The sequence below is a fragment of the Zosterops lateralis genome (genome assembly GCF_965231275.1).
Source record: "Zosterops lateralis genome assembly, chromosome: 4".
Classification (NCBI taxonomy): Eukaryota; Metazoa; Chordata; class Aves; order Passeriformes; family Zosteropidae; genus Zosterops; species Zosterops lateralis.
In genome coordinates, this window is record NC_139765.1 from 72,663,842 (window position 1) to 72,675,891 (window position 12,050).

Genomic DNA, 12,050 nt, shown 5'->3' on the forward strand with positions numbered 1-12,050 from the left:
ATTTAATGGAAAAGTAAAAGGGTGACAAAGCTGACCCTGCAGATTTTACTGGGTGAGTTAAACTCAGGGAAAAAAAGGAAAAAAAAAAACTAAATTTGAGCAATGTGAAAATAAAAATAAACAAAAAAAAATGAGCTCAAAAAATGTGGAGGTTGGGAATGGATAAAAGGAATAAGGGAGACCTTCCCCATGGAATTCCCTGAGGTTCCAGAGGGATTAATCAAATCCTTCACCAGCAGTTGAAAGGTTTTAACCTTTCAATTAAAAAGTTAAATTCCAATTAAAGCACTTCATTAATGGGCTGGTTAAAACAATTTAACAAAAGGTTCTGTGGAATTCCCTATCAAAGCAATTTACTCAATGTTTTAATTGTGAATGGAATTAAGAATGGTGGATAGGCTGGAATTTTGCAGGAGCAGGAAAAATAAAGCTGGAGTCACCCCATGAGGATTCAGCTTCTTGTGGGGAGAATTGGAGGTTCCAGCTCCCCAAAAACTCTGGGATTTCCCCCAAAATCCTTCTCCTCTCCACAGGACCCAGCTCTCCCCTCCCTGTCCCCATTCCTGGCTGGATTTCCTTGTTTTGGGAATATTTTCCCAAAAATCTTCAGCACTTCCCTGCCCCCCAACCACCAGGATTTGCTCAGGGAATATCTGAGCTTCACTAAAGGTGGTGAGGAGGTCAAATCCCACCAAAAAAATGGTCCTTTTATTATTTAAAAGTGATTTCTTGATCCCAGACGTGGAATTCCAGGAGCAGGACTCAGCTCCAGACAGAAATTCCCACAGGATATAGGACAATTCCCCCACAGCGTTAATTAGGGTTGATGACTCTTCCCAAAAGATCAGTTTGCTCTTTTCCTCAGGACATCAGCCAGAAGGAACCTCACCACAAAAAAAATCACCTGGAGGTGAATCCAAGGGAATTCTGAACCAACCAAAAAAAACCCCCATTCTTTATTCATATATATATTAAAAAAAAAAAAAAGCCATTTTGCATAGAAGTTTACAGGTGCATATTTTTCTAATTCCAAAGTGCTTTTACAAGGAGGAGGAAAAAAAAATAAAATAAAAGCTAAGAGTGAGAGAGAGAGAGTTTGCCATTCCAGCCAAAAGCAGGCACAAAGCTTGGAATTTTTCCCTGGATTAGGATTTTCCTGGTTTGGAGGGATGTCAGGCCTAAATCAGGCCAGACTCATCAATAAACAGCAGTGGGGTAAAGCTCAGGATGGTCAGGCTGCAGAGGAGCCCAGATTAGGCAAAAAAATGGGGAAATTTAATATATCAAACACAGCACCGAGGTCCAGGCCATGGAGGTCAAAACCAAGCCCAAAGTCCATCAAAACTCATCCTCATCGCCCTCCTCCTCCTCTCCATCCGCCGAGTCCCTCCCAACCTCCTCGTAATCCTTCTCCAGCGCCGCCAGGTCCTCCCTGGCCTCGGAGAACTCCCCTTCCTCCATCCCCTCCCCGACATACCAGTGCACGAAGGCCCTCTTGGCGTACATCAAATCAAACTTGTGGTCCAGGCGGGCCCAGGCCTCGGCGATGGCCGTGGTGTTGCTGAGCATGCACACGGCGCGCTGCACCTTGGCCAGGTCCCCTCCCGGCACCACCGTGGGCGGTTGGTAGTTGATCCCCACTTTAAATCCAGTGGGGCACCAATCCACGAACTGGATGGAGCGGCGGGTCTTGATGGCGGCGATGGCGGCGTTGACGTCCTTGGGCACGACGTCGCCGCGGTAGAGGAGGCAACACGCCATGTACTTGCCGCGGCGAGGGTCGCACTTCACCATCTGGTTGGAGAACTCAAAGCAGGCGTTGGTGATCTCCGGCACAGAGAGCTGCTCGTGGTAGGCTTTTTCCGCAGAAATAATGGGGGCGTAGGTGGTGAGGGGGAAATGGATGCGAGGATAAGGCACCAGGTTGGTCTGGAACTCGATGAGGTCGACGTTGAGGGCGCCGTTGAAGCGCAGCGAGGCCGTCACCGAGGAGACGATCTGCCCGATCAGCCTGTTGAGGTTGGTGTAGGTGGGGCGCTCGATGTCCAGGTTGCGGTGGCAGATGTCGTAGATGGCCTCGTTGTCCACCATGAAGGAGCAGTCCGAGTGCTCCAGCGTGGTGTGCGTGGTCAGGATGGAGTTGTAGGGCTCCACCACGGCCGTGGACACCTGCGGGGCCGGGTAGACCGAGAATTCCAGCTTGGATTTCTTGCTGTACTCCACGGAGAGACGCTCCATCAGCAGGGAGGTGAAGCCCGAGCCGGTGCCGCCGCCGAAGCTGTGGAAGACCAGGAAGCCTTGGAGTCCACTGCACTGGTCAGCCTGCAGCAGAACATTGGATATTGAGCCCAAGGACCCAAAAACTGTCCCAAATATATTGGATATTTACCCCTGTAAGGACTGGGATAATTATCTCAAGAAAATGGATGTTTATTATCCCTTTAAGGACTGGGATACCTATCCCAAGAATATTGGAGATTTATCGCTTTAAGGACTGGGATAACCATCCCAAAAAGGGAGATTTATCCATTTAAGGACTGGGATAACTATCCCAAGAATACTGGGATAACTATCCCAAGAAAACAGATATTTACCCCTGAAAGGGCCGGGATAACTACCCCAAGAAGATGGGTATTAATCCATTTAAGGATAGAGATAACTATCCCAAGAAAATGGATATTTATCCCTGTAAGGACTGGGATAACCATCCCAAAAAGGGAGACTTATCCCTTTAAGGACTGGGATAACTATCCCAAGAACACTGGATATTTATCCCAAGGACTAGAAAACTATCCCAAGAATATTAGATATTTATCCCTGTAAGGACTGGGATAACCATCCCAAAAAGGGAGATTTATCCATTTAAGGACTGGGATAACTATCCCAAGAACACTGGATATTTATCTCTTTAAGAACTGGGATAATTAGCTCAAGAAAACAGATATTTACCCCTATAAGGACTGGGATAATTATCTCAAGAAGATGGATATTTATCCCTTTAAGGGCTGGGATAACTATCCCAAGAATATTGGATAGTTATCCCAAGAACTAGAAAACAATCCCAAGAAAATGGATATTTACCCCTGTAAGGACTGGGATAACTATCCCAAGGAGATGGATATTAATCCATTTAAGGACTAGGATAACTATCCCAATAATGGATATTTATCTATTTAAGGACTGGGATAACTATCCCAAGAAAATTATTATTTGTCCGTTTAAGGATTGGGATAACTATCCCAAGAATACTGGATAGTTATCCCAAGGACTAGAAAACTATCCCCAGAAAATGGATATTTACCCCTGTAAGGACTGGGATAACTATCCCAATAATGGATATTTACCCCTTTAAGGACTGGGATAACTATCCCAAGAAAAATGGATATTTATCTCTGTAAGGACTGGGATAACTATCCCAATAATGGATATTTACCTCTTTAAGGACTGGGATAACTACCCCAAGTAACACACCACAAAATCCTGCTTAGAGCACTCACCGAACATCTTAAACCCCCTTTTACCAACAATCCTCCACTTTTAGCACAAACACACAAATCCCGGGACCTTCCCGAGCCCCAAACCAAACCCCAACATCAACAACAACCCTCAGACCTCACCTAAAAAAAACCACTTTTAATTCACTTTTACATTCTAACACGTCAAACCCCAAAACCGTGTATTTTTAACCCAAAGCGCGGCGTTTTCCCCTCACCATTTTCCGGATCCTGCTGAGGACGGTGTCGATGATCTCCTTGCCGATGGTGTAGTGGCCACGGGCGTAGTTGTTGGCAGCGTCCTCCTTGCCACTGATGAGCTGCTCGGGGTGGAAGAGCCCGTGGTAGGGCCCGGTCCTGATCTCATCTGCACCAGGGGGAGAAATCAGGACACACAGGAAGGGTCTGGGGCAGAGGAAAATACGTGGGATGTCCAGCAGGATGGTCAGGGAATGGGGAGGAATGAACTCACAGGGGTAAGGTCCCACCAAAACTCCATTTTCGTCCTACACTTACCCTAAAATCCTGGGTTATTCTGGTTCAATAACTTAGCAAAATCCATTGAATGTCCAGGAGGTCTTGGCATGGTTTGGGAAAAGGGAGGAATGAACTCACAGAGGTAAAGGTCCCACCAGAACTCCATTTTTGTCCTACACTTGCCCCAAAATTCTAAATTAATCTGGTTTAATCCGTTGGTAAAATCCGTGGAATGTCCAGCAGGAGTCATGGAGTGAGTAGTTAAGGAAGGGTTGTGGGAATGACCTCATAGGGGTAAGGTCTTACCAGAACTCCATCTTCACCCTACACTTACCCCAAAAATCCTAAATTAATCTGGTTTAATCAGTCGACAAAATCTGTGGAATGTCCAGCAGGAGTCATGGAATGAGTGGTTAAGGAAGGGTGGTGGGAATGGGCTCACAGACGTAAGGATGGGGATGGATCAGGATGGGGAGTCCTACCAGAACTCCATTTTCACCTTACGCTTACCCCAAAATCCTAAATTAATCTGGTTTAATCAGTCAGCAAAATCTGTGGAATGTTCAGCAGGAGGTCACTGGAGTGGTCAGGGAAGGGGAAGAATGAACTCACAGAGGTAAAGGTCCCACCAGAACTCCATTTTCGTCCTACACTTGCCCCAAAATTCTAAATTAATCTGGTTTAATCAGTCAGCAAAATCTGTGAAATGTCCAGCAGGAGTGTTCAGGGAAGGGGGAGAAATAAACTCGTAAAGTCCCACCAAAACTCCATCTGCACCTTACGCCTACCCCAAATATTCTGAATTAATCTGGTTTAATCAGTCAGCAAAATCTGTGGAATGTCCAGCAGGAGGTCACTGGAGTGGTTAGGGGAGGGTTGTGGGAATAATGGGAAAAGGGAGGAATGAACTGACAGGGGTAAGGGCCCACCAAAACCCCATCTTCACCCTACACCTTCCCTGAAATCCTAATTAATCTGGTTTAATGAGTTGGCAAAATCCATGGAATGTCCAGCAGGATGGTCAGGGAAGGGAGAGAAATAAACCCACAGAGGTAAGGTCCCACCAGAACTCCATCTGCACCTTACACTTACCCCAAAATTCTAAATTAATCTGGTTTAATCAGTCAGCAAAATCTGTGGAATGTCCAGCAGGAGTCATGGAATGAGTGGTTAAGGAAGGGTTGTGGGAATGACCTCATAGGGGTAAGGTCTTACCAGAACTCCATCTTCACCCTACACTTACCCCAAAAATCCTAAATTAATCTGGTTTAATCAGTCGACAAAATCTGTGGAATGTCCAGCAGGAGTCATGGAATGAGTGGTTAAGGAAGGGTGGTGGGAATGGGCTCACAGAGGTGAAGTCCTACCAAAACCCCAACTTCATCCTATACCTACCCTGAAATCCTAAATTAATCTGGTTTATTGAGTTAGCAAAATCTGCCAAATGTCCAACAGGAGATCGGGGCATGGTTAGGGAAAAGGGAGGAATGAACTCACAGAGGTAAATGTCCTACCAGAACTCCATCTTCACCCTACACCTACCCCAAAATCCTAAATTAATCTGGTTTAATGACTTAGCAAAATCTGTGGGATGTCCAGCAGGATGGTCAGGGAATGGGGAGAAATAAACCCACAGAGGTAAAGTCCCACCAAAACTCCATCTTCACCCTACACCTACCCCGAAATCCTAAATTAATCTGCTTTAACAACACCACAATTCCAATTTTAGTGGGATTGGGCAGCTTGGAGGAGAAGTCTGGGAGCTCCAGCTCCATCCTCTGCTCTCCAGCAGGGAAGGGACACAGACAAAGCCCCTCCAGCGTTGCCATCTCCACCTGACTCAGCTCCAGAGGGTTTGTAAAATCCACTCCATCCCAACACCGGACACATTCCATCATCTCCTGGCTCACTCATCAAACTCTCCATGGAATAACCTTAATGAGGTGTCTGAAAATGAAGCAGCACCCAAACAAAAGTCTGCAATCCTTTAATTAAGAGCTAACGAGTCACATCCCAGATGGAAAGATAGGAGGGGAAGCCTGGAAGGCAGGAGAGGGTGGTTGGATTTGGAGTTCATTTCCATTTAAAAAAAAAATGAGATAATTATTATTATTATTTTCTAGGAAGACACTTCAAATTGAGGTGCCACACCAAACAAACACCCAGAGATCCCCGGGGGGAGCTGGGAGGGGAAATGGGAATGTTTTGGAATCCATCAAGTTGGAAAAAAAAAATCTCCAAGATGAGATTGGCCAAACCAGGACAGGCAGGGGCCACAAACCCATGGAATATGTGGCACCAGAACCAGATGTGCCACATCTGGCCACGGGATGGAGGAATTCAGGCCAGGACCACCAAGGCTGGAAAATCCAGAGGTCACTTTCAACCTTCTGAAGGTGCCAAAAGGAGGGGAAAGGACAACTCAGTGATTGTCACTTTCCACCTGCTGAAGGTGCTAAAAGAAAGGAACAAACACCAAGGCTGGAAAATCCAGGGATTGTCATTTCCACCTTCTGAAGGCGCCAAAAGGAAGGAACAAACACCGAGGTTGGCAAATCCAGGGGTCAATCCAGGGTGGAGTTTTCTACCTTCTGAAGGTGCCAAAAGGAGGGAACAAGGACAACTCAGGGATTGTCACTTTCCACCTGCTGAAGGTGCCAAAAGGAGGGAACAAACACCAAAGCTGGAAAATCCAGGGATTGTCACTTTCCACCTTCTGAAGGTGACAAAAAGAGGAAAAAGGACAACTCAGTGATTGTCATTTCCACCTTCTGAAGGTGCTAAAAGGAGGGAACAAACACCAAAGCTGGAAAATCCAGGGATTGTCACTTTCCACCTTTTGAAGGTGCCAAAAGGAAGGAAAAAGGACAACTCAGTGATTGTCATTTCCACCTTCTGAAGGCACCAAAAGAAGGGAACAAGGACAACTCAGTGATTGTCGTTTCCACCTTCTGAAGGTGCTAAAAGGAGGGAACAAACACCAGGGTTGGAAAATCCAGGGATTGTTATTTCCACCTTCTGAAAGTGCCAAAAGGAGGGAACAAGGACAACTCAGTGATTGTCATTTCCACCTTCTGAAGGCACCAAAAGAAGGGAACAAACCCTAAGGGTGGAAAATCCAAGGGTCAATATCCAGGGTGGAATTTTCCACCTGCTGAAGGTGCCAAAATGAGGAAAAAGGACAACTCAGTGATTGTCACTTTCCATCTTTTGAAGGTGGTAAAAGGAGGGAACAAACAGCAAGGCTGGAAAATCCAGGGAGGCTGGAAAATCCAAGGATTGTCATTTCCACCTGCTGAAGGTGCCAAAAAGAGGGAACAAACACCAGGGTTGGAAAAATCCAAGGATTGTCATTTCCACCTGCTGAAAGTGCTAAAAGGAAGGAACAAAGACAACCACAAGTTTGTCCCTCCTGGTCCTTTTGGAAGTGCAAATTCCATCTGCTTCCAACAGCTGGGGACATTTAACCAGAATGGAAAAAGGGTTGGGAATCATGAATAAAAGAAGGTTGGGAATCATGAATAAAAGCTGGATCGGAGACAAAAATCCCAGATTTACCAATGACAGTGGGCTCCAGGTCGATGAACACCGCCCGGGGGACGTGTTTGCCCGACGCCGTCTCGCAGAAGAAGGTCTCGAAGGAGGAATCCACCTGCTCCACGTTGGGATCCATGGATTTGAGCTGCCTGGAGGCAGGGATGGTGCCGTCAGCCTGGATGCCGTGCTCCAGGCAGTAGAGCTCCCAGCAGGCGTTGCCCATCTGCACCCCGGCCTGCCCGATGTGGATGGAGATGCACTCCCTCTGCAAAAGGGAAATGGGGGGATTTTATACGTTGTGTGGGTCAGGATTGGGATGTTCCAGCACTCAGAGCTCTTCTCGGAGCTATGATGAGGGAAACAGGGAATTTTATACATCCTGTGCATTGGGATTGGAGAGTTCCAGCCCTCACAGCTCTCCTCAGAGCCAGACTGGGGAAACAAGGAATTTTATACCTCATGTGGATCAGGATGGGGAGTTCCAGCCCTCCCAGTTCTCCTCAGAGCCAGATTGAGGAAACAAGGAATTTTATACCTCATGTGGATCAGGATGGGGAGTTCCAGCCCTCACAGCTCTCCTCAGAGCCACGCTGGGGGAAATAGGGAATTTTGCATGTCCTGTGGATCAGGATTGGGGTGTTACAGCCCTCACAGCTCTCCTTGGAGCCATGATAGGAATGATGGGGGAAACAGGGAATTTTACACCTCCTGTGGATCAGGATGGGGAGCTCCAGCCCCTCACTGCTCTCCTTGGAGCCATGATGGGAATAAGGGAAACAGGGAATTTTACACCCCCTGTGGATCAGGATGGGGAGTTTCAGCTCTCACAGCTCTCCTCAGAGCCAGACTGGAGGAAACAGGGAATTTTACACCTCTTGTGGATCAGGATTGGGATGTTTCAGCCCTCACAGCTCTCCTTGGAGTCATGCTGGGGATGATGAAGGAAACAGGGAATTTTACACCTCCTGTGGGTCAGGATGCGGATGCTTCAGCCCTCACAGCTCTCCTCAGAGCCAGACTGGGGAAAACAGGGAATTTTACACCTCCTGTGGATCAGGATGGGGAGTTCCAGCCCCTCACTGCTCTCCCTGGAGCCATGATGGGAATAAGGGAAACAGGAAATTTTACATGTCCTGTGCATTGGGATTGGGGAGTTCCAGCTCTCACAGCTCTCCTCAGAGCCAGACTGGGGGAAAAAGGGAATTTTGCACCTCCTGTGCATTGGGATTGGGGAGTTCCAGCACTCACAGCTCTCCTCAGAGCCAGATTGAGGAAACAAGGAATTTTATACCTCATGTGGATCAGGATGGGGAGTTCCAGCTCTCACAGCTCTTCTCAGAGCCAGACTGGAGAAAACAGGGAATTTTACACCTCCTGTGCATTGGGATTGAGATTTCCAGCTCTCACAGCTCTCCTCAGAGCCAGACTGGGGGAAAAAGGGAATTTTACACCTCCTGTGGATGAGGATTGGGGAGTCCCAGCCCTCACAGCTCTCCTCAGAGGGATGATGAGGGAAATGAGGAATTTTACACATCCTGTGCATTGGAATTGGGGTGTTACAGCTCTCCCAGCTCTCCTCAGAGCCAGACTGGGGGAAAAAGGGAATTTTACACATCCTGTGCATTGGAATTGAGATCTTCCAGCTCTCACAGCTTTCCTCAGAGCCATGATGGGGGAAACAGAGAATTTTACATGTCCTATGGATCAGGATGAGGAGCTCCAGCCCTCCCAGCTCTCCTCGGGATGGTGAGGGAAACAGGAACCAGGATCTGCTGTGCATTCCTGGGAAAGGCTCTCCCAGCCCAGGGAATGAGGAAGGAAGGAAGGAGCTGCTGGCTCCACATGGGGCAGGAAACACCTGAGCAGCTCCAATCCCCCACACCCCAATGGGACATCAGCAACTCCAGGTTCTTGACCCCGAATAAAAATCTCAGGGAGAAGCCAAGCTTGGAAAAGCTGAGCCAAGGTGGAGTCACAGCAGGGAAGAGGCTGGAGAAAACAGGGATTGCCCCGGGGCAGAGCCAAGGCTGGGCTCAGTCTGGATTTATCCAGGTCATTCCAGCAGGCTGTGACTCCAGGGGAGCTCCCTGGGCACTTCCCTGGGTAATTGGCACCTGCTGCTTCCACCACGCCGAGATCAAAGACATCAAAGGTTCCTGCCCCACATCCCAAGCCCTGAATCCCAAATATTGCCCTGCCTGGCACAGGGGAGCTCTGCTTCCCAAGGGATCACTGGGACAGGGAATGATCCCACCAGGAAAGGACAGGCAGTGCTGCTGATCCCATTATTTGTGGGGTCATCCATGGGCAGCTCAGGTGTGACCTCATTTCCATGGGTGAAGTCTGGCTTAGAGAGGAGTGGTGGGGACACCTTGGGGTGGTGGGAACAGCAGATCCCAAATCTCCAGGGAAGGGCACGACCACCCAAAGTGCCCAGGAGGCTCCAGGAGATTCCAGCTGGGCACCAACCACTCGAGGCAGGGAAATGATCCAATGGAACTTCTCCAGCTCGTGGATGTGCCAAGATTTTCCCGTTTCCCCAAGCAGCTCCAGAGGCCACCAGACAGCCAGGGCAGGGCAGGAATCATTCCTGGGATATGGGGACACCACCCCAGAGCTGCCTGAACAGCCCCAGATCCTGAGGTGGGACAAGGACACAGGGTTCTGGGGGGTGTGGAGGCTCCTGGGATCAGGGATTACCAGGATCCCATTCCTCCTGGGATCAGGGATTACCAGGATCCCATTCCTCCTGGGATCAGGGATTACCAGGATCCCATTCCTCCTGGGATCAGGGATTACCAGGATCCCATTCCTCCTGGGATCAGGGATTACCAGGATCCCATTCCTGCTGGGATCAGGGATTACCAGGGTCCTTTCTAGGATCAAGGATTGTCAAGATCTGGGACTGCTCAGATCCCATTCCTGCCAGGATCAGGGACAGTCACGATCCCATTCCTGCCAGGATCCCACTCCTGCTGGGACCAGAGACTGACAGGATCCCACTCCTGCTGGGATCCCATTCCTGCTGGGATCAGGGATTGCTGGGATCCTGTTGCTGCCGGGATCCCATTCCTGCCAGGATCGGGGACTGTCACGATCCCATTCCTGCTGGGATCCCATTCCTGCTGAGACCAGGGATTGCCATGACCCCATTCCTGTCAGGATCCCATTCCTGTTGGGACCAGGGATTGTCATGATCCCATTCCTGCTGGGATCAGGGATTGCCAGGATCCCATTCCTGCTGAGACCAGAGACTACCCTGACTCCATTCCTGCTGAGCCCAGGGACTATCATGACCCCATTCCTGCCGGGATCCCATTCCTGCTGAGCCCAGGGATTTTCAGGATCCCATTCCTGCTGGGATCCCATTCCTGCTGAGCTCAGGGATTGTAATGACCCCATTCCTGCTGGGATCAAGAAGCTGCTGGGATCCCATTCCTGCCGGGATGAGGGATTGCCTGGATCCTTGCCAGGATCAAGGATTGTTGGGATAAGGAGTTGCTAGGATCCCATTCCTGCTGGGATCTGGAACTGCTCAGATCCCATTCCTGTCAGGATCCCATTCCTGGTGGGATCAGAGATTACCAGGATCCTTTCTAGGATCAAGGATTGTCAGGATCCCATTCCTGCTGGGATCAGGGTTTGCCAGGATCCTTTCTAAGATCAAGGATTGTCAAGATCTGGAACTGCTCATATCCCATTCCTGCCGGGATCGGGGACTATCATGACCCCATTCCTGCCAGGATCTGAGACTGTCACAATCCCATTCCTCCCAGGATCCCATTCCTGCCAGGATCAGAGACTGCCAGGATCTCATTCCTGCTGGGACCAGGGACTACCATGACCCCATTCCTGCCGGGATCCCATTCCTGCTGGGATTGGGGATTGCCAGGATCCCATTCCTGCTGAGACCAGGGACTACCATGACCCCATTCCTGCCAGGATCCCATTCCTGCCGGGATTGGGGACTGCCGTGATCCCATTCCTGCTGAGACCAGGGACTGTCCTGATCCCATTCCTGCCAGGATCCCATTCCTACTGGGATCAGGGATTGCCATACCCCCATTCCTGCTGAGACCAGGGACTGTCACGATCCCATTCCTTCTGGGATCAAGGACTATCATGACCCCATTCCTGCCAGGATCCCATTCCTGCTGGGATCAGGGATTACCAGGATCTCATTCCTGCTGGGATCAGGGATTGCCAGATCCTTTCTAGGATCAAGGATTGTCAAGATCTGGAATTGCTCAGATCCCATTCCTGCTGGCATCCTATTCCTGCTGGGATCAGGGACTATCATGACCCCATTCCTGCCAGGATCTGAGACTGTCACAATCCCATTCCTCCCAGGATCCCATTCCTGCTGGGACCAGGGACTACCATGACCCCATTCCTGTCAGGATCCCACTCTTGTTGAGACCAGGGATTTCCAGGATCCCATTATTGCTGGAATCCTGTTCCTGCTATAATCAGGGACTGCCATGACCCCATTCCTGTTGGGACCAGCGATTGCCAGAATCCCATTCCTGCCAGAATCCCATT

At 49.2% G+C, this 12,050-nt stretch overlaps 1 protein-coding gene across 1 annotated transcript; it reads right to left on the minus strand.

The window, feature by feature from the left end:
• Nucleotides 1–568: 568 nt before the first annotated feature.
• TUBAL3 (tubulin alpha like 3) lies at nt 569–7,731 on the minus strand (the record flags this gene model as incomplete). Its single annotated transcript, XM_083858739.1, has 3 exons — nt 569–2,322; nt 3,713–3,861; nt 7,530–7,731. The coding sequence occupies 3 exons, from the start codon at nt 7,729–7,731 to the stop codon at nt 1,339–1,341; spliced, it is 1,335 nt and encodes a 444-aa protein (XP_083714865.1). The 3' UTR covers nt 569–1,338.
• Between the last annotated feature and the right edge of the window lie 4,319 nt (nt 7,732–12,050).